Raw genomic sequence first — 21,796 nt, 5'->3', positions numbered from 1 at the left:
AGCTCCCACTATATGCCAGATGGTGGGCTAAATCAGTTTCTAATCTTCACAACAGCCCAACAATAATCTAAAAATGGTAGGGATCCACTTTTACAGAAAAAGAAAAAGAATATCAGAGATATGAAGTAATTTTTCCAAGTTTATACTGTTTGTTGAAAAGCAAAGCCAGGATGATGAACTTGGATCTACTTCATGTCAAAGCCCACTGCATTATTTTGCCATAAACTGTGAAAGTAAATGATATGAAATGTCAACTAAGAAGGTAAATGAAGTACTATTTTATATGCATGAATGTAATTAAGTAAAATATAATATCTATAATCAATAAAATTACAGGCTAAATTTCCTTGAATAAATCTTTAATGAAACTAAAAATTACTTCTGGGCTATTCATTTTAACAAAATTTTGAACTCTAAGCATTTAAAACACAAATTCCAATTCAATAAGTCCTAAAAACTCTTATCTTCTCAAGTATTTACCTTGAGCAATTAACAACTTAAGATAAAACAGATAAAATGGTTATATTACATTTGAGCAGGAATACATTTAAAAAGGGCTATGTACTCAATATTCTCATTTATATCTTTATTTTAAGATGCATTTAGAGGATGTTTCATAAATTATTTACTTTTATTTTCTGTATTTAAAATAATATAAAGGTAACACAAGTGAACAGAAAGCACATACACATAATTTAAAAGAGGCTGTCCATCAAAAATAAACATTTTTAATACTGATCTTTAAAGAATATTTGTCCATTTACTTGAATAAAGGTTTAGAAAATAAAATACATCTGACAGTTAAATATGGAACAAAGTAAAACAAAAGAACTGTCAGAAAGTCAGAATAACAACTTAAGTAAAGACATTTATTACAGGAAAGACCAAAGCAACAGCACTAATTGTTTCTGCGTAATTAGGATTGGATTATTGTAAATATCCTTCCTTATAGTTTTCTGTAAAATGTTTTTAACACTATTCAGACAACCAGTGATAACCAAGAACATGTAAAATGGATCTAAGAAGGTTAGAAATGAACAGACCCATAAGCAAGCAGAGATTTTTAATAAATACAGTTTAGAGAGGACCAGTTCAGGTAAAAAGCATATCGTCAAAACTTGAGTTTTAAGAGGAATTTTTCACTCTGTATTTAACATTTCAAAATCTGATTTAAAATGTTCTTCAACATGTTTGAATTTTTCCCTCAGCACCTAATTCAGATTTCATTGTAAATGCAGCTCATGTAAACTAACACCAAATGGAGAAAAAAATCTCTGACATTTATTTTTCAAAACAAAGTTCCTATTTTACTTCCTTTTATCAAGTCTCTTTATTCCTTACCCATTTTTGTAAATAATATTATTTTCATCTTTGTTTTTCACTTTACACTCATTGGCTATTTTTATTTTATTTTACTTTTTTAACTTTTATTTTAGGTTCAGGGGTACATGTGCAGGTTTGTTATATAAGTAAATTGGGTATCATGGAGTTTGCTGTACAGATTTTATCACATACGTAATGAGCATAGTACCCGAAAGGTAGTTTTTCGATCCTCACCCTCCTCCCACCCTTCACCCTCGAGTAGGCACCAGTACCTGTTGTTCCCTTGTGTCCATGTGTACTCAATGTTTGTTCCCACTTATAAGTGAGAATATATGGTATTTGGTTTTCTGTTCCTGTGTTAAGTTTGCTTAGGATAATGGCCTCCAGCTCCATCCGTGTTGCTGCAAATGACATGACCTCATTCTTTTTTATGGCTGCACAGTATTCCATGGTGTATACATACATTTTCTTAATCTAGTCTACTACTGATGGGCATTTAGGTTGATTCTAAGTCTTAACTATTTTTAAATAAATCTCATTTGGTTCTTACAAAAACTTTGAGGTAGAGGTGATTATTTCTGTTTACAGATGGCGAAAGCAATGACATGGTTTGTCCAATGTGGAATCATCATGAAAAAACAGGGCTGAGTCTCAAATCTTCCAAGATTATGACCTTGCCCCATGTATTTTAAGCTTCACCAAAGTTTCACCTTGCAAACCAACACTTTTGTGCTTGTTTCTTAACTAGTGACAATCTAATTCATCATTTTTGTGTTTGAAGTGGAGAACATAAAAATGGTACAGTAGAATAATTTTAGGTTAAGCTGATATCCATTAAGGAAGGCATCATGGCAATTATTTCAATGCTGACAAGTAGTGTGTGGGTACCTGTCTCGTTGTTCTGATTCAGTTGCTGACAGTGTTCTAAATGAAGCTTCAGCTCTTTGTGAGAATTATATTTAAGATTTTAAAACCAGTTTTTTTTTTTTTTTTTTTCAAAAGTGTCATTATAACCAATCTTATGTGACGAGGAAAGTGTTGGGGAGGGGGGCGGAAATCTCTTTAAAAGGCTTCAAATACAATGATCCAAACCCATCACAACTGGGAATAAGTAAAATAAATATAGTAGATTAAATAAATTCCTGCAAATGGAGGTTTTCAAAAGAAACTGACATTAACTTTCTCCTCTAATTTTAGTATTATTTTAAATGTAAGTGGCCAATATCAAGAAGCACTTTCCTTTTACTTCATAGTAGCACCACTTTGTGTTAGGAAGGGGAAAAAAGCCATTTGTGACGGTTTATTTTTAGATATTGATTATCTCATCTTGCTGCAAAGGGAATAAAAATAATTAAAGCTGAATGAAAAATAATTTGAAGCATAGCATATTTCAAAGCATAATCACCATCATAACTGTTCAGAAGAGATTTCTTGAAAGACTGGTAATAAATGCATGCCCTAGATTTTTTTAAAAGTCTACACCCTGCTTATTCAAATTGGCCTCTTTTACTGGCAGCTTAAGTTTAATTCCTGTCTTCAGATACTTCATACAATTCCAATCGAATGCAGTGATTAGCATGTATATAATGGCTGAATTCGATGATTAGATGAACATTAACTGTTTGTAAGCGATGTAATTTATTTTAAAGTATAATTTAAGTATTTGTCTAAGCTGTGTTCCTTTGGCAAACTTAAAGAGGTATTTCTTCAATGTACTTAACATTCTTTTTTGTTTTTTGATAACTCAAATTCATTTTAGAAAATAAAAATTCATTTGGAAAATAGAGAAAAGTAGAGTCTAAATAAAATCACCCATAGTTTCACCATAAAGAAATAAACACTTAACTATTTTATTTCATTATTTTACCTATTAATCCTTATTCTTCTTGCTACTACTGGTAGCAAGAGACCACAGAGCCCAGAAAAACTTGGTACTGAACAGAGATATCATCACATAACAGTAGAAAAAGAACAGATTATTTAAGATATAATTTACAAGCACTAATATTTCATGCCTATAATTACATTTCCTCTAAAAGATATGTTTGGATATGGGATATGTTCCAGTCAATTCACTCAAGTCTCTTCCATTTCTCCTTGCCTTATACCGGACTTAATTCAAACATTTATATTAGCTGCTGGACCCTGAAGGCATCTGGTTTGGGGATCCCTGGCTTAGATATATTCGAAGTGGAAAATCAGTTCGGGTAATTAGATCACTGTTAAAACCTATTAGGCACATTTGTTTGTATGTGTACAGGTCAGGTTCCTTTTATATCTTCTGGTAAGTTAACTGAGCTATATACATAGTTTCCCAATAAATAATTACACATTTCATTTCTTTAGAATGGTTTGTCTTTGAGAAACTTCTAAACCAGTATCTTACAAACTCTTGGTACACAGGATACTTCCCATTGTTGGAATATGAAGTTGATAATAAATTAACAGAAGGAAAGTTTGTCAGCTAATACCTGTTGCACAATTGTTGTTAACTCCAGGCAGAGTTGTATGACATTATTTCTCGTAACTGAATAGTCTGTCACAGCAGCAAATGGTGACCTATAAAGGGAAAAGGAAAATTGTGATTACTAGTAACAGCTTTTGAAAAGTCTCAAAATATAGTAGCCTAAAATGAGTTTTTCAATAATATGAAATAAATTGTGCTGAAATTTCCATATTGATAAAAATATTCAGGACTTATTTTAAGGAAAGATTTGAAAGAAATGATTGGAAGAAAATTAAATTCAGGAAATATAATGTTTGCTTTCTAACAAATTTCTCTCTTTTTAAAGTTCTTAATTATTTAAGTTCTTTGGTTCTTACAAAGTATCTTAACTACATCTAAAACAAAAAAGGAATACTTTAGGCAAAGATAATATGTTAGTTTATTTTCAAAAGAACCTAAGATTCTGAGTACCGTGTCTACTTAGAATATTCACAATTAAGAGCTAGTAATAACAACTGCTAAGGTTTACTGAGGGCTCACTATGTGCCAGTTACTATTCTAAATGCTTTACATGTATTAGGTAATTTAATCTTCACAACCATTATGAGATAGGCACTATTATTATTCTCATTTCACAGACGAGAAACATAAGGTAGAGAAAGATTAAGTGACTTATCTAAGGTCACACAACTAGTAAGTGGTGGACCTGTATACCGATGTATCTTCAAGTGTTTGAAGCAACTCATTTAGTTATGTGTATAATTCTTTTTACACATGGTTAGATTTAGTTTGGTAATATTTTGTTGAGGGTTTTAATATCTAAGCTCCTGAGAAATATTGGTCTGTAGTTGTTGTTTTTTTTTTTGGGGGGGGGTGTTATATCAGGATAATAATTTCCTCAAAAAATGATACAGGAAAAGTTCCTGCCTTTATTTTCTGGAAGAGATGGTGTAGAAATGGTGTTTCTTCTTCAAATATATAAAATTCACCAATGAAATCATTTGAGCCTGCAGACTTTTTCCACACCTTGAGGCGTTTCTAGGTAATATTCACTTTCTTCAATAGTTACAGGATTATTCAGAGTATCTATTTCATTTTGGGTTATGTTTTAGTACTATTTCTCAAGGAATTGGACCACTTCATCTGAGCTGCCAAATTTATGTGTGAAGTTATCTGTAATATTCGTTCATTAACCTTTACATTTTCATTGACTTCTCTATTGTTTTTCAATTTTGCTAATTTCTGCTCTTATCATTAAGAGGATCTTATTGCTCTGTATTTATTTTGTTCTTATTTTTCTATTTTCTTGAGATGGGAACTTAAATGATTGATTTGAGATCTTTTCTGATATAAAGCATTCAGTGCTTCTGATATATTTACTATATATATTTCTGATATATTTTGAATATATATATTTCTGATATATATAAGCATTCAGTGCTATACACTTCCTTTTCAGCACTGCTTTAGCTGTGTGCCACAAATTATGATTTGGTCTTTTTTCATTCTGTTCAATGTATTACTTTTTATATTCCATGAGACTTGACCATTGGATTACTTATAAGTGTGCTGTATGAGTTACTAGTTTCATTTTATTATCTGATTTCAATTCTTTTAAACTTGTTGAATTTTGTTTTATGATACAGATATGGTCTATCTTGGTGAATGTTCAATGAGTACTTGAAAAGAATTTTTATTCTCCTGTTGTTGGATGAAGTGCTCTAAAAATGTCAATTACATCCTGTTGTTAGGTGGTGGTGCTCAGCTCTTCTAATCTTACTGACTTTCTGTTTAATTTTATCTATTCTTGAGAAAGAGGAAATGAAGTCTACAACTGTGGATTTGTCTATTTCCTCTTTCATTCTGTCAGTTTTTGCTTCATGCACTTTAAAGCTCCGTTGTTTGATATACACATTTTACCAGTGATTTCTGTTTCTTCTTTTTTGATTTACCTACTTATATGCTCATCTGTTACGTTTTGGTGGGCTTTGTTTTTTATCAATATGAATATTCACAGATGTTCATATATGAATATTACACATTACACATTAACCCTCTGCTTTTCATATGTTTGTTGCAAATATTTTTCCCACTTTGTCATCTGTCTTATGCTTTATTTTTTCTTTTTTATGTAGTCAACATTACATTCCTTTGTATTTTATTGCATTTTAAAAATACTTAGAAAGTCTTTCCACATCTAGACATCATTTTTGCCTATATTTTTTCTAGTTTTCTTGTAAATTTATATTTTCTTCTCAGATATCTGATATATCTAAAATTTATTTTAGTGAAGAAAAATAGATAGTGCTCTATCATTATTTATTTTCCAAAGGCTTAACCAAGTGCCACACTACAATTTATTAAATGGCCCTTTCTTTTTCTAGTGGTTTTAACATATTGTTTTCTAAATGATTCTATATACGGCCATGTGCTGCATAAAATGACGTTTTGGTCAACAACAGACCACATATACCACAGTGGTCTCATAAGATTATAGTACTGTATTCTTACTGTGCCTTTTCTGGGTTTAGATATGGAACAAATACTTACCATTGTGTTACAATTGCCTATAGTATTGAGTACAGTCACATGCTGTACAGGTTTGTAGCCTAGGAGCAACAGGCTATACCATATAGTTTAGGTGTGTAGTAGGCTGTATCATCTAGGTTATGTAAGCACACTCTATGATGTTTGCGCAACAACAAAATTGCCAATCCTTATCATTAGCAATGCGTGACTATACCACAGTGTATTATAGGCTCTCTTTCATGAACTTATCTATTCCTACTCCAAAACCCAGTATATTTTTTCAAGATAATTTACTTAAATAAAAGGAGACATAAGAATTTAAAAAACTGAATTAGAAAAAAATGTGATTAATCAAAATTGTCAGTTAAAAAAAGTTAACCTCTTTAGTTGTAAGCAGAAACCAACTTTTGAAAATCCATCCTGATGGAAGTTTTCTAACACTGGATTGTAAGGTGGTTGTATAGGTGTTATCGAAATTTACTAAAACCTATCAAACTGTATACTTAAAATAGGTTAATTTATAGAATATAAATTAGGCCTCAATAAAAATAGTTTTTAATGAAAAATATAAGCACTTCTAGGAGAATATCATTAATTTAAAAAAATTACTTTGGGAGGCCGAGGCAGGTGGATCACGAGGTCAGGAGTTCAAGACCAGCCTGGCCAAGATGGTGAAACCCCCATCTCTTCTAAAAATACAAAAATTAGCTGGGCATGGTGACAGGTGTCTGTAATCCCAGCTACTCAGGAGACCGAGGCAGGAAAATCCCTTGAACCTGGGCGGCAGAGGTTGCAGTGAGCCGAGATCATGCCACTGCACTCCAGGCTGGGCGACAGAGTGAGACTCTGTCTCAAAAAAAAAAAAAAAATTACGTAGAGACCATTTTTGCTGCACTGAAGCATGAAAACTGGCATTTTAAGAATTCAAAAATGCTTCTGGCATGATTAGAAAAGAGTTTCGATTCTTAGGTTTGAAAAGGTCAGAGCCTGTTTATAAAATCTTAAAATTTCATTAAGAAGTGATGAGGTGATGCACAGCATGTTTGTCTTGTTTTGTTTTGTTTTACCATAACTACTTAAAAGGATCTCACTTGATTTTCAAACATAGAAAAGAAAAAATCTATTTGATCACTAAATGTCTATAGCAAACTGAATTCCAAGGGCATGTTTTCCACTTTCCTGACCATTCATATTTTAAGTAGGACAAGCTTCTCACCCAAGATTAAATTTCAAGAAAAAATGAAAAGAAAAATCTAAACACATACCAAGGAAAATAGATTTTATTTTGTAGTGATATAGAATTACCCAAAAGTTTTTGTCTTAGAGGCAAATCGTATACAACTGTACTAACAGCCATTCTTAGCCAGCAGATTTTAAGGTTTGGTATGATGATTTGGGCTGTATCTACATATAAATAAGGGTAAAAGGTCAGGTGGGGCTCCAATCTTTGTGGTTTACCAAAGATTATCACTCAGTCATGACTTAATGATCACCTATAAGAGTAAAAACGATAGATCTCTGTAGAATAACTGAACATGATCAGCATGCATGCACATACACACACATACAAAAACAAAAACAAAAATAAAGAAACTGTTCTTAAGTCTGAAGAAACCCTCAAGTAGAGTTCAGGGTACTTACAAGAAGAACACAATAACTCTAATTAAAGGAAATTAAATTCATAGCAAGAAAGCTTTTTGATGCCAGAAAGAGAAAAAAAGATAAAATCCTTGGATCATCGATAAGTGGCTGTTACAGGAATTATCCTATTTAAATCTTAAAAATTAAGCAACTGTACTCCTTAAATCATCATATAGATAATACGATGCTTATATTTCTCTCTGGTGCAAAAGTTTATGATCCTATAAGAAATTATTCTTTGTACATTATATCTAAACAAAAGCATTACATTTATAAAAAGGTTATTAGCGATTCAGAAATCCTAAACAAATTAGAAACTAATAAGGAAAGCTAAGACGTTAATAAGGAAAATCTGGAATGCCTTACTATTTCTCAGGTTGGCACTGCTGAAACCTTAGGGTAGTCTATGAATAATGGTAGTGCCAATGTCACTGCTCTTCCCTGGAATAATTAGTGCTAAGTGAGAAACAATGAGCAGACGAGAGAAAATAAGACCAAACAATGAATCACATTATCTGGTAGCATCTGATGTGGTTTTCTTGGTCTCTGTAATATTTTTCCTGGTATAAAATTAATTTGTCCCATAGTTTCTTATCATGGAAGAAGAAATTAGTTTAACAATTTTCTTACACAAGACAACAAATCTCAGAGAAATCTTAACAAAAATTCCCTAGTACCTTAAACTCTTACGGCTTAAATATGTAAAAGGTTTTCAATGATATCAAGAGATCTCATTGATCTCATCAAAACAGGATGGCCTTAAAAAGGTATTTTATAAACTATCAGAATTGGGTATTACTGGCAAAAATGAAGGAAAAAAACTTTTACTATGAAAGGCAAAATAAACTTTGTTTAATAATAATTTTGAACATTTTTACTAACGTTACTATACAACATAACACTTGTAGTGATCTGTAAACTTTTGAGTATAGATCGATTTGGCAAAGCCACAGAAAACTGCAAGAAATATGAGGTGTCAAAAACAGTAGGATGTAGGTTAAAAACAGACAAGTAAACCATGCATTGAAAATAAACAGTAAAGCTACCAACTGTGATTCGCCTCTGAGAGTATTCTTCTGGGAAAGTCTGGTGTTTCACTCAATTCAATATTTTAATTAGGAGAAAAAATGGAATTGTGTTAACCTTAGATTTTATCTTATTTAGGAAATATAAGGAGCTGGTCTTTGAACGTGTATCTCATTTAAATGGAAGCTCCATTGAAATTGGAGTTTTTGTGAGTCATAAATATTATTTTCCTAGCACACTATTATGCCTTAAACATTTAAAGGTTTTGCAATGGTATCAAAAAATATTTCATTGATCCCTTTAAAATAGAATAATCTTGAAAGATATTTTAGAAACAATTAGAATTAAATATTAATGTTAAAAATGAGAGAAAATAGTAAACTTTTACCATAAACAGTGAAAAAAACATTTTCTATAAATGAAGTTCTATATAGCAATTTCAGATACTGAGGCCCAAAACAGAAAAGTGGTAGTCTTGATTTAGCTTTTGAAGAGAAATAGCAAAATGTAAATAAAGGTTTATATGCCACATCCCTTCCTCAAAATCCTCAAGAATTAGTCAGCATTCAAAACGAGGTGTAGCATGACAAAGGAACATGAAGAAAAAAATAACAGGACTTCAATGTCAGACAAAAATAGATTCAACGTAAAACTTTCATACTAGATGAATAACTTTAGGCAAGTTATTTCACATTTCATATGTAAAATGGAGATAATGATATCTGCTTTGTGAGAATTCAATGAGCTGAGAGTATATATACGTATGTATAAAGCATCTAGTTCAGCATCTAGAATAAAATTAAAGATTTTTTTAACCTATTCTTTTTCTTTCTCCCCTTTCAAGTGACATAAAATAAAAACTGTAATAAACCCCAAACATATTGCTGTGGATACACGTTTCCTCCAAAATGTAATAAAAATTTTGTAATGCCATAAAACTTATAGCTGTTTAAAAATGAAAACAGGTGCTTATAACATCAAATTAATCCTATTTAACTGACAAAATTTTTATTCTTCAACTAAAGTATTGTATATCGAAGGAATAAACTAAAGTTAAAGATCAAATGCTTGGCAGTATTCATTTGCAGGGTTCATTTTAAATTCCCCAAATGAAAGCAAATCTGCACTGACACACTGTGTGTGTTTTTATGTGCTTTTGTAGGTGTGTATGCACATATGTGTTTTGTAGGTGATTTGGCACTTACCAAAAGCATTTTATTACATAATGAAAGTAATACCACCATAAAAAATTGATACAATAAAATCTCAAGGACTACTATAGTGTGGGAAATGTGCGATTTTATAAATAGCCATATTTGTCATCAAGAAGTAAAAACATTCTCTATTCACTCTAACAATTTATCTATCCTTCTAACAAATACTAGGGTAAAAAATATATAAATGAATTTACTAAATGTTAATATCAAGGCTGCGCAAATTTATAATTATAGGGAAAATGAGAGTAAAAGAAGATATAATTATAATCAAGGATGTATTCTTTAAGCCTTCTGATTACTGTAAAGCCTACCAAAACAAATGTATTATATTAATAGTACTTAAGGACTAAGCCATATTTTACTTACTGACCATTCATAACTTTTGGAATGTATATATTTAAAATTCAATTAATTTAAACACTTGATAATGTGGTTTAGACAATTATGAAAATTAAATTTTAATAATGTTATAATGCAAAAGAAACATGTAGTCCATTAATTAATTATCAAAAAGCTAGTAATATATAGTTTAGTGTTTCCTATTTGGATTTAGTATCATCACTTTATATTATGTATAAGTATATATAAAATTAGACAATATAAAATTAAGGAAAATTATCTCAATTTTCACCTTAAAAATACAAAAGCTTTACTTTTTTTTTTTTTTTTTTTGAGACGGAGTCTCGCTTTGTCGCCCAGGCTAGAGTGCAGTGGCGCAATCTCGGCTCACTGCAAACTCCGCCTCCCGGGTTCACACCATTCTCCTGCTTCAGCCTCACCAAGTAGCTGGGACTATAGGCGCCCGCCACCACGCCCGGCTAATTTTTTTCTATTTTTTTTAGTAGAGATGGGGTTTCACTGTGGTCTCGATCTTCTGACCTCGTGATCCGCCCGCCTCGGCCTCCCAAAGTGCTGGGATTACAAGCGTGAGCCACCGCGCCCGGCCAAAAGCTTTACTTTTAATATAAGGCCTCATGTTTTTAAAATGCCAAAATGTAATACTGGTGTGTGTGTGTGTGTGTGTGTGTGTCTGTGTAGGAACACATGAATATCCTACTGACATTTATTCAAGAAAGAATTCTGGTAATGCTTATTATCAGAGTTTCTTATGAAAGACAAAGAGCATTTTTTAAATTCGATTATTAAGCCATTAAACATAGTACATAACCCTTAACAAAAATTCCAAAACTGAAAGTAGAGAACCTGTTTAGTTTTTTAATAAACAGTTGTAATATGTTTTATCATTATAATGTTTAACCACATACAGTATATAATTTAAATTTAAACTTTTCATTTCATATTACAAGACTTTTATACTATTTTATGTGTTCCAAAACAAATGAAAATCACCTAAACTTTAAAAAGTCTAAAAGTGTGTTTATGATATCCAAAATAGTACAATGTAATTAATAACAGAGAATGAATGAAGCAAGGCCAAGGAGACATACAACGCATGCTATGAAGGTGTCAGTGTCTAATTACCTATTTAAAACTGTTTATAGCATCCCAATGGTCATTTCCTTAAGTACAACCAATTAATACGAATAAAGAACATCAGGACACAAAGCAGTATTATAATAAACAAAAATTTATAAATTTTATTATGACAGCCAAATAATGATTTTGCTTATAAAGCAGCAAGGTATTTTACAGTTGTCAGACTAATTATTGATTGGCTACTTAGTTGGACATCAAATTTTATAAAAGACTAATATCTATTTAATACCCCTGTATTGTGGTAAATCATCATTAGACATTTATTACTTGGTAGTCCTCTGCCTGTCCAATCCTTTCACAACAAAATGCAAAATAATGTTATATTCAAACTGGTGTCTGAGGAGAAGATACTTATGAAACATGTGGAAGACTTTACCTGTCCAACCAGGCAAGCAGACTCTTGGCTGCTCCAATCAGATCCACAACTGAGGTCAGAAAGTCGTTTGGCAATTTTCGGCTGGTCCTCCCATCATAATGGCCACTCCTTCTCCTTCCTGTTATAAAATTCTGTAGATTTTTGGCAGATGCATTCAACTTGTGAGAAAGGGTTTTTAGATTTTCTGTTTCCAAGCCATAATTCTGAATTATAAAAAAAGAGAGAGAATATACTTAAAGTCAATTCTATTCATTCATGAAAATATTTACTGAATACTTTATTATGCACAGGCAATGGGGTAGCATTAGAGTTACAAATGAATAAGATAGGATTCCTGACCTAGCAGAGCCCACAGTTAAGTGACTATTTGGGAAGATGTCATATAAAGAAATTATAATAAAATGTGTTAAGTACTAATATGAACATGGAAAGATAAGGGCATTGTATCTTAGAACTATGCTACCCAAGATAGCAAGATTGTAAGAAATAATAAATTTGTTTTTTAAAACCAAAACCTAAGTTTATTTACTTGTGAAATTAATTATTATCAACAATTATTTTTGAGTAGATATTCTATTAACAATACACATGGTCAGGAATGTAGGTACTAGGAATAATTCTGCTTCCCCAAAGTTAGGAAAATAAACACAACCAACAATAATAAAATGAAAAAGTAAGAAATAAATCAGGTAAATAAATCAGATAAAAAATACGTACTCTACATAATGATGCATAAGAAGCTTCTTTTATAATATGGTATCAGGAAAAACTCTGCTTCCTCAGGGGAACTAATACACTTTCTCCTTTTTGTAATACAAATTATGAAACTAAAATTATTTTTGTTTTTGTCCTGGCTGTATTAGCTCACAACTAAATATGAAGCACACCAAAAACAATCATAGTGACTTTTTGGTAAGTGTATTTGTTTTCTTCTTTTCTTTGTTCTCACATTTCAACTAATATTTGTTAATTCATCCTAAATATCTTATCTATTATACCTTATTGCAGAAAGGGGTTATATGAATAAGTGTAATAAGCCTTTTTACTATCTTCAAATAGAAAAAGATTGTAGGATCCCTTCAAACTTTGGGGAAAGTTTTCATAAGTTACAATTAAAATGTAAAGCAGCTAATTGTGTGTTGTAAAACATCCCTTAAAAAGGCTGGTTAATATTATCCAAGGACAACCTTGATTAAAACACTTAGCAGCAAGCACATTACTGTTGTGTGTAAAGTTAAAATTATTACCACCTTACTGAAAATGACAAAACCCAAAGAATGTAAGAATTTGCTTGGGCCTGGGAGGCTAAGTTTGACTTACCTTTTCACAGTTGGGGAACCTGAGGTATAGGAAGATTTCTTTTTTTAACAGTTTGCTTAAAAACTCAGTACTTAGACTAGACAGAGTTCAGAATGGAACTACAAGTCACCAGGCCATCTGTGAGCGGATATGTCTACTACATTCCTTAGCATCAATATTCTACTCCTATTCTCAGAAACATGGTAACAATAATTAAGTCAAAGTGGAAGATGAAGGGTGAAAAAGGAAAGTCATACAATGAATTAAACTATGTTATTAAGTCAACAATCATTGGGTACCTACTTTGTACATAACATTTAGGTGTCTTCTTTTCCTATGGCAATTTAAGACAAGAGAAAATTTAGTGGAGACAAAATGAGGGGAGAGGAAGGTTCTGATGCCTAAACATTAAATACCAAGTTATGTATGTTACCACTACAGATTTAATCGTGATAAAAGTCTGCCTGTCTTTTGCTGAGAATTTACATATTTATTAAAAGAACACTTTCTTCTAAAGTTATAAATTTGTTTTCTAAAATAACATAGTATAAATATGTTAAATATTCACTGCTTAATTTGAACTGTAATATTCTTCTCTTATGTTAAAAGATTTGGCTTGGGCAACTAAAACAACATTCTATTCAAATTCTATTGCATCTGAGAATGGAATATTTGTGAAATGTGGGAGAGTTTGTCCAGCCGGTCACTAAAGTATGAAAGAAATCCTCTTATGTTTATAAAAGATGTTCTCTAATGACTAGATAAGAACAATTTATAACTATACAAACTAACTGTAAATGATACTTCTTCTGTAAATGTAACTGTAAATGAAAATACTGAAAAGTAAAGTATTTTCAGAAGTTTTCCCTGTGTTAAAGCATTTTTCTAAAGTAAAAAATGATTGCATTTTTCATTTTTGTGTATAAATGAGTTTAATAAGAAAACATTTGTTTGCCAACAAATTATAGTAATCTCTTACAGAAGTTCAAATTATAACAATTTATTAGAGAGAAGCCTACTCAATCAACTTGGTAACTGATATTTCACTCTGTAGCCATTAGCCTCCATAAAAGATTATTTTAAATTGTTTCTCTCTATATAACACTAGCATCTCAAATGATTTATTAGGAAAGGTAAAATAATATTAATCTTCTTATAAATAAAAATCCAAAGACAAAGTAAAAATATTCCAGAGTCTTCAAAATTTAAGAAACTAAAATTATTATTTTTCATATGACTCAAGAATTAGGTAATATAATAATCATGCGGACAAAACCTGGAAGGATACTCTCAGAAGTTCTAACTTGGAAACCTCCTAAAAATAGATTATGCAGAATAGAGGTGAAAAATGTGGAGGACAGAGAAATGCAGAGGCAAAAAGAATCTTTAAAAGATATGCAGCAGAGGATGGGGAAGGAAATTCTTAAAACTTGTTCTAGTTAATGAACATAACTACACTGATAATCCAAAAACATGTTTTAAAAATTTAGAAGAGTATAATAGATTAGAAGCTCATCTGTATGTAACCAGATTTATGTGCTATACTATTTTAACAACAGAGATTAATTGATCTCTCAAGTTAACTTTTTAATTTTTAAAAGTTATTTTATTTTATTTTTTTGATACAGGGTCTCGTTCTGTCACCCAGGCCGGAGTGCAGTGGCATTATCACAGCTCACTGCAGCCTGGACTTCCTGGGCTCAAGCGATCCTTCCACCTCAGCCTTCTGAGTACCTGGTACTACAGGTGTATGCCAGCACACCTGGCTAATTTTTAAATTTTTTTGTAAAGATGTGGTCTTGCTACATTGCCCAGGCTGGTCTTGAACTCCTAGGCTCAAGTGATCTGCCCTCCTCAGGCTCACAAAGTGCTGGAATTACAGGCATGCCACCATGCCCAGCCTCAGGTTAATTTTTATCATTACAACTCTCAATTACTACCAATACAGATACCTTCTGGCTATTTCTTTCATGTAAGTGGATGGTTTGTTTTGACTTGGTAAGTCACCAGTAAATCACACACCCTTACCTACCATTTAAAGAACTGACGAGTAAATCAAGCACCTTTTGCTTTAGGCCAGGGGTATGGAGGGCACTGCCTCAACTTTTTAAAAATGCAGGTTTATTCACCACAGATTTGCTTTTTACTGGATATGCATAGCAAAACTTGGTATTACTATTAGTATAAAAAGGACTACCTCAAGAAAACAAAAACTTAGACATGAAATGTACTTAGCTGCTGTGTTCGTCATATATGTTACTTATTCGTTCATGTACTTGGCCATTACCATGTGCCAGAACCAGTAATGACTTAGAACTGATTCAACACAGCCATTTAAGTCTTAGTGAATTTATGCTAAGTTCATATCAGCCTTCTCTTTCAATCATATGCATGCAAAAGCATTTGAAAGAAATAAAGAAATGTATTTAACATTTCAGAAAAATAATGTTAGCTATATCCTCACTAGTGGCAAATTTTCACTAACCACTTAACTAGAAATAATATTGGCACCACAGATTTTACAATGTCAATGCCATTTTATTCAGAGCTCTTAATTTAAATGCATCGTATAGCAGGTTTTTAGCTTTATAATACACTGCTTTATAAATATGAGTGAGTCCTAAAAGGCTTGCTTTAATGAATTTTTTTGGAAAACAAATTATTTTAAGATGAATGAACCAAGCAATTATGTTGCAAAGAAACAAATCCCAGCAATTGCAAACATCAAATCTTTCATGCAAAATGCCTGAAATTATAAGTACATGAAAAATGAAATGAAAACTGTTCTTATCCTGTCACAAATGATTTATTTACAGTTCCTAATAAAAAGTGTATTGTCAGAACACAAATTAAGGACCATACATTAAGCTATATATATTTTTTATTTACATTTTTACTCTTTCAGTTAATATTCTTTGCTCTCTATTGAAGCATACTAAATTATAGCTTAATAGCTTGAAATATTATTACACCTCCAAATCATGAACAGCTTACTTCTTTCTAGAATAACACGATGCAAACAATATATCTGATGCTTAATAAATATATATTGCATGAATAAACAAGTGGCTAAATAAACCTTTCATTCTCATCAGCTGCCATAAACATTTATTCACATAAGGAATAACTTCAAGACAAGGTAGACGAAAATACAGTATAGCTTAAAGAAACAAAAGGAATCTACTAATTTTTCTGTCTTCCTTATATGAGGAACAGAAACTTCAAAGTCAAAGGCTGTGTAGGTAAGAGAAAAATTATGCTTCTCTGAAAAAAGACGGAGAGTTTAATTCAGTAAGATAACATTAATTTAACATCTTTTTTGAGCTAAGCACTGGGCAGAAAGCTGAATACAAAATATGAACTAAACAAAGGTGTCTTCCTTTGAGGAGCCCAACATGAATTAAAGGATAAAAGAACCTAAGCAAAGAATTGTAATACAAGGTGTTAAGTTACCTTTTTTCCCATCACCTCCCATCCTGCACAAGCTAAATGAAAATTCTCAATTTTCTCTGAATATTCCATATTCTTTCACAATGATATTTCTTCCGCCTAGATAACTTTTCTCCAACTTTTTGTCTGGCAAACATCTAATCATCCTGCAAGACCAAATGCATATCTTACCTACACTTCCTGAATCCCTCAGAAGTGTTCATTTCCTTCTACACTCCCCTGGAATTTTCTTTAAATCTATGTTGTCTTCTAATGGCTATTGTCTTTCTTAATGGACTGTATATATTTCAGGAGTACAGACTGTGTCTTTTTCATCTTTGCATTCCCCGTGATAGCACTGTTTGAGCATGCATATGTAATTGTTGAAAAAGAAATGAATACAGTAGACATAAGGAAAATGCAGAAAGGCCAGTAAAGATCAGAGAGACGAGACTTAGCAGGGTAAAGGGAAATTCAAAGAGCAGTTGGGGACAGAGGGGAAGGAGGTAAAGATACAGTCCCAATAGCACAACTTCCTGGACTAGTCAACTCAGCTTGTTGAGAAGGAATCTCACCTCCTGATTTCATAATGGTATGTAGAAGAAAATTAGAATTCACTACCCAGAAATTTGCTTTATATTCCCCAGAAAGCATCTGTTGCATAAACTGAAATACATCTGTACTTCTGACTTGTTGATGTATATCCACTACATTAGGAAGGGGTAAGAAGTAAGTTTAACATTTGACCTCTTTGGGGACTGCAACTAAGGAATTGTTGAATAAACAGAAAAAAAAAATGGTGTTTATTTTCCGTGTTAACTTCCAGAAGAGCTCAATCACATAATGAAGTATCCAAATGACATGACTTAAACCTGGTGCTTAAACCCAGAACTGTACAGGGATTAAAGCTCAGCATCTGAAAGGATTCACCACAGCTACATGGTTCAAACTTAGAAGTGGTCTAGACATCTATTTCTGATGCCATGCTTTTAAGTAGGTTTAGGTCAGCAGAGCCTTGTTCATGGGTCAAACTTCAAACGTCTAGACTGTATGTATGTTAACACTGTCAATCAATATTCCTTCCTTTCTCAACTGGCACTGTGAGAGCCTAGCACATGAGTGGTTCATCTATGAAGAGCCCTGCTTATGAGACATACAATCTGGACTTAAGGTTCTGATATACCCAAGTCTTACTGTTATAAAAGATGTTACAAACAGGGAACTGTTATTTGGCACTAATATAACAAATTTAAGGAAGGAAGAAAATATCAGGTCCAGTTGGTTGAGAATCAGGGTTTTTTTCTTCTATTTGCATTTCAATTATCAAAAGAAGACAAGAAAAAAGGGAAAAGCAACAAAAGAAGAAAAAGATAAGTTTCCCTCTTCAACAGTTTTATGTCCTTACCAATGCACACAGAAGGTCAACTGCTTCCAAGATCAGTTCCTGATGGCCAATGCGGCTGACCCCCAGATCTTCTAGCTCCTGATGTGTAATGCGCAGCAGCTGGTCCCCACTGATCTTCTCCCTCTCGAAGTTCTTAATATACTGCTGCAGACAGTCATCAAGACCTACAAAATAAAAGTATGAAAGACCAGAATGAAAACATGGTCAAACCAAATAAATGTGAAGGGTGGGTTAGAAGCAAGCATTAGTGCTACCATGTCACAAATTAAGTCCATTTTAACTCTGAACTAGCCAAATCCTTCGCCCTTTCTTAACCTACCTATGGGCTACAGTGAAAAAGAAAATCACTTCATCATACACATAGTTGTTAGGTACCTAGTTGAATTTTCCTCAGCACGTACTGGAAATCTTTACCTTTCTTCTGTGCAGTTCTCCTTGCTGACTATTTCATGAAGTATGCCAACAGGCAGGTTCCCCTATTTTCAAATTTATCTGCATCACATTCTTACTTTCTTACTTAAGCCCCACTTCATAGGAAGAGGTATCCTTCCTATTTAAAGCTAATCTATCTTTCCATACTCTGTAGTCCCATATTCTGCCATCTTAACACGACTTCAATAACTAAAAAATTAAATTCTCTCTTTGTTTCAACTATTGCCTATTGACTCATTCTATGTTCAAATCTCTGCCGTCTTAAAACAAAACACAAAATCCTGTCTTTGATTTCGTTGATCATGTGTGCTCCCCACTAGTCTGTTTCCCTCTTTGGATTCAAGCCCTTACTCTTATTTCCTCACCTGTGATGCACTCCTTAATCCATTATCATTTGGATTTTACTCAAATCTAAAAGTAGAAATCAGGATTACCCAGGGCAATTCATAAGTGATTGGCTAGGCTATAGATTGAGTCAGTTTCAATCACCTGTGAAGTGGCCTGATACAAATGATGAACTGGACTAATAAAACTAACGCTCTAGAAATTTAAGTAAAGAATACCAAGAAAATAAGGCAATTAGCTGAAACTAAGAGGTCCTCACTATGTCAAGGAGGGAGACCAGAGGCTATAAGGGGCTACATTCCAGCTGAAGTTATGGAGGAGCAGAAATTATAAGAGAATAGAAAAAACAGAGATGAAATTAGAAAAGATGTGCAAAAGGAAGTCAAGTTTCCAAACAGAGAGATTATGTAGCCATTGAGAAAGAAAATGAGTCAGTCCTAAAAGCAGTGTGATTCCTGACAGGGTCTAGTATAAGGCCACAGATGTCTTTACTACAGTCTCAAACTTCCTTAAAGTAACTAGAATTACTTTGTAGCCTCCCTATACAATCTTCTTTTTCTTTCATTCTCCATTAGTATGTGTATACTGATGAGGGCTGAAATGTTCTCACTGGATATAGCAACGTGAAAGTCACTAGTGACATTCCTGAGAGTTGTTTTCACAGTGATGGTAATAAGCCAGCACCAAATGAGTTGAGGAGTCTTCAAAGCAGTCAGGCTACGTAAGAGAAGAGAAAAATAAGAGGATATCTAGAGAATATGGGATTGAGAGAGAGAGTTTGTTTTTCTTTCTTAAAGATGTTAGAGACTTGAAGATATTTAAATGTGGATAAGAACTGTATATCTCTATTGAAAAAGGAGGGAAAGAGGAGAAGATGGGTGTAGATGCAGGTAGATTTATAGCCTGTGAGTAAGATGAGGGACTCCCTGCCTAATAACTAAGACAACATTATGGATCTGTGTGAGAGTTCACTGAGATATTTGTAAATAAAATAAACATGTAAATTGATACTACTACAAATATGTGCTGAATACCTAAATGGATTTGGTACTAATTACAGTGTCACAGAGCTAAACAGGATTTATATTTTAAAAGGAAGACTCTAAAGTCAGGAACAAGGGGAAAAATGAAGGAATTATTTGTCAGACACTGCTGTGAACGCTGGAGATAAAAGGGTAAATAAGACACAGACCTCAAGGGATGCAGTACTTGCATTAGGTATTATTTGTAACCCAGAGATGACTTAAAAGTATACAAGAGGATTTCATAGGTTATATCCAAATACCATACTATTTTATATAAGGGACATGAGCATTTTCAGAGTTTGGTATCAATGGGGGTTCCTGGAACCAATCTCCCTCAACTGTATAGGGTGAAAGGTATAGTGGTCCATACAACTTGAGGGTTGGCCAGACAAAGGGGCATCTAAGAATGAAAACAAAAACGGATCAGAGAGGACAAGGTAATAATAAGGAAGGCATGACAGACAAGTGTTAAATGCAGCACAGCATTCTAGTAAGATAAGGACTAAAGCACTCTGAGAATTAAGAGATTATCAATGATTTTAGCCAGAACAGTATTAGAATAATGCAAAGAGAAGCCAGACAGACTACGGGATTGAGCAATGACTGGGAAATGCGAAAGTGAAGGCCTTGCATGTAGAATATTCCTTTAGAAGATTATAGGATAATGATGAGGATGGGAAGTAAACAGAGAGATGCCAAGTCATGTCAAAGAGACTGCTGTTATGCCAATTTCAGAAGTGAAGAAACTAAAGCTCAGTGAGATTAGGTAATTCTCTAAGTGTACACAGTAAGTAAGTGGCAGGCAAACCAATAATTAAAACCTGGTCCCAGAGGATCCAAAATCTAACCTAATTTGACTATATCAGACCATCTCAAGACTGAAAAAACACATCTCAACAATAAAGTGGATTCATACCCTTGCAAAAATAAATGGGTAAATGGAGATAGAAACATACAGTTATTAAAATGAAAAAGAAGAATAACATACAACAGTGGCTAATGAAATCACACTCTTCTAGACCTATCAGAAAAAAAATTAAAACTACCAAGGACTAAAGTCCATGCTAGCATACTCTTGATGAATTCAATACTGTGTAAAGTACCCAGATGGCATTCAATCTGAAGTTGCATTTGAATGAATGAAAGGGGAAACATTGCAAATAGTTTTTAGATACCACTGAAACCAATATAATACATGTTGACCTGAGAAACCCCTGTTCTTTATGTTCTTCAAAGGCATCCTTAACAGTCATCCTCCTACAAGCAAGTAGTCGCTCTATAACAAGTAGTATATGATTTGTTTTCATAAGGATTCTCAAGAAAACCAAATAAAATTTTAAAAGGAAGGATAATTTTCTTCTGGGACTGTTCTCATTTACTCTGTCCTAACTTATTTTGAAAAAGGCTACACTTTGAATAGTTTTATATCAATTCTATATAGAAGAATTGATGCTGAATAATAGTAATACCTTCTATTATTTATGAACTGTATATCATTATCTTAATTTTACAGATAAGAAAATTTAAATTTAGGGACCATGCCTGGGATCCCACAGCTTATAAATGGTAAGGCAAGGTCTAAACCCAAGTCCATTTGACTCTAAATCCATGCTCTTAAAGACTATGCAGAATTAGGAGTGAGGGAGGAACGGAAAGCATGGTTTCCAAACCTCTAGACTGTTTGTACCATACCAAAAGTCATTATACCAAAAATGTTTTTCTATTTTCCATTAAAACTTTAAGGTCTTTGTTTAATATATATTTATTTAAATTATGCTTTGCATCAAAAGGCATTTAAGTATATTG

At 32.7% G+C, this 21,796-nt stretch overlaps 1 protein-coding gene across 8 annotated transcripts in view; it reads right to left on the bottom strand.

The window, feature by feature from the left end:
• Positions 1-21,796, bottom strand: part of CNKSR2 (connector enhancer of kinase suppressor of Ras 2) — a 283,752-nt gene that overhangs the window by 215,408 nt on the left and 46,548 nt on the right. For all 8 annotated transcript variants that reach the window (XM_055268902.2, XM_055268903.2, XM_055268904.2 and 5 more), the window contains exons 2-4: positions 18,189-18,352; positions 12,056-12,258; positions 3,795-3,882 (exon numbers count right to left, since the gene is read on the bottom strand). In XM_055268902.2, coding sequence (XP_055124877.1) covers positions 3,795-3,882; positions 12,056-12,258; positions 18,189-18,352 — 455 coding nt within the window. The remainder of the gene's footprint in view (positions 1-3,794; positions 3,883-12,055; positions 12,259-18,188; positions 18,353-21,796) is intronic.

Source organism: Symphalangus syndactylus, chromosome X (genome assembly GCF_028878055.3).
Source record: "Symphalangus syndactylus isolate Jambi chromosome X, NHGRI_mSymSyn1-v2.1_pri, whole genome shotgun sequence".
Classification (NCBI taxonomy): Eukaryota; Metazoa; Chordata; class Mammalia; order Primates; family Hylobatidae; genus Symphalangus; species Symphalangus syndactylus.
This window is presented reverse-complemented; position numbering and strand designations above follow the sequence as displayed.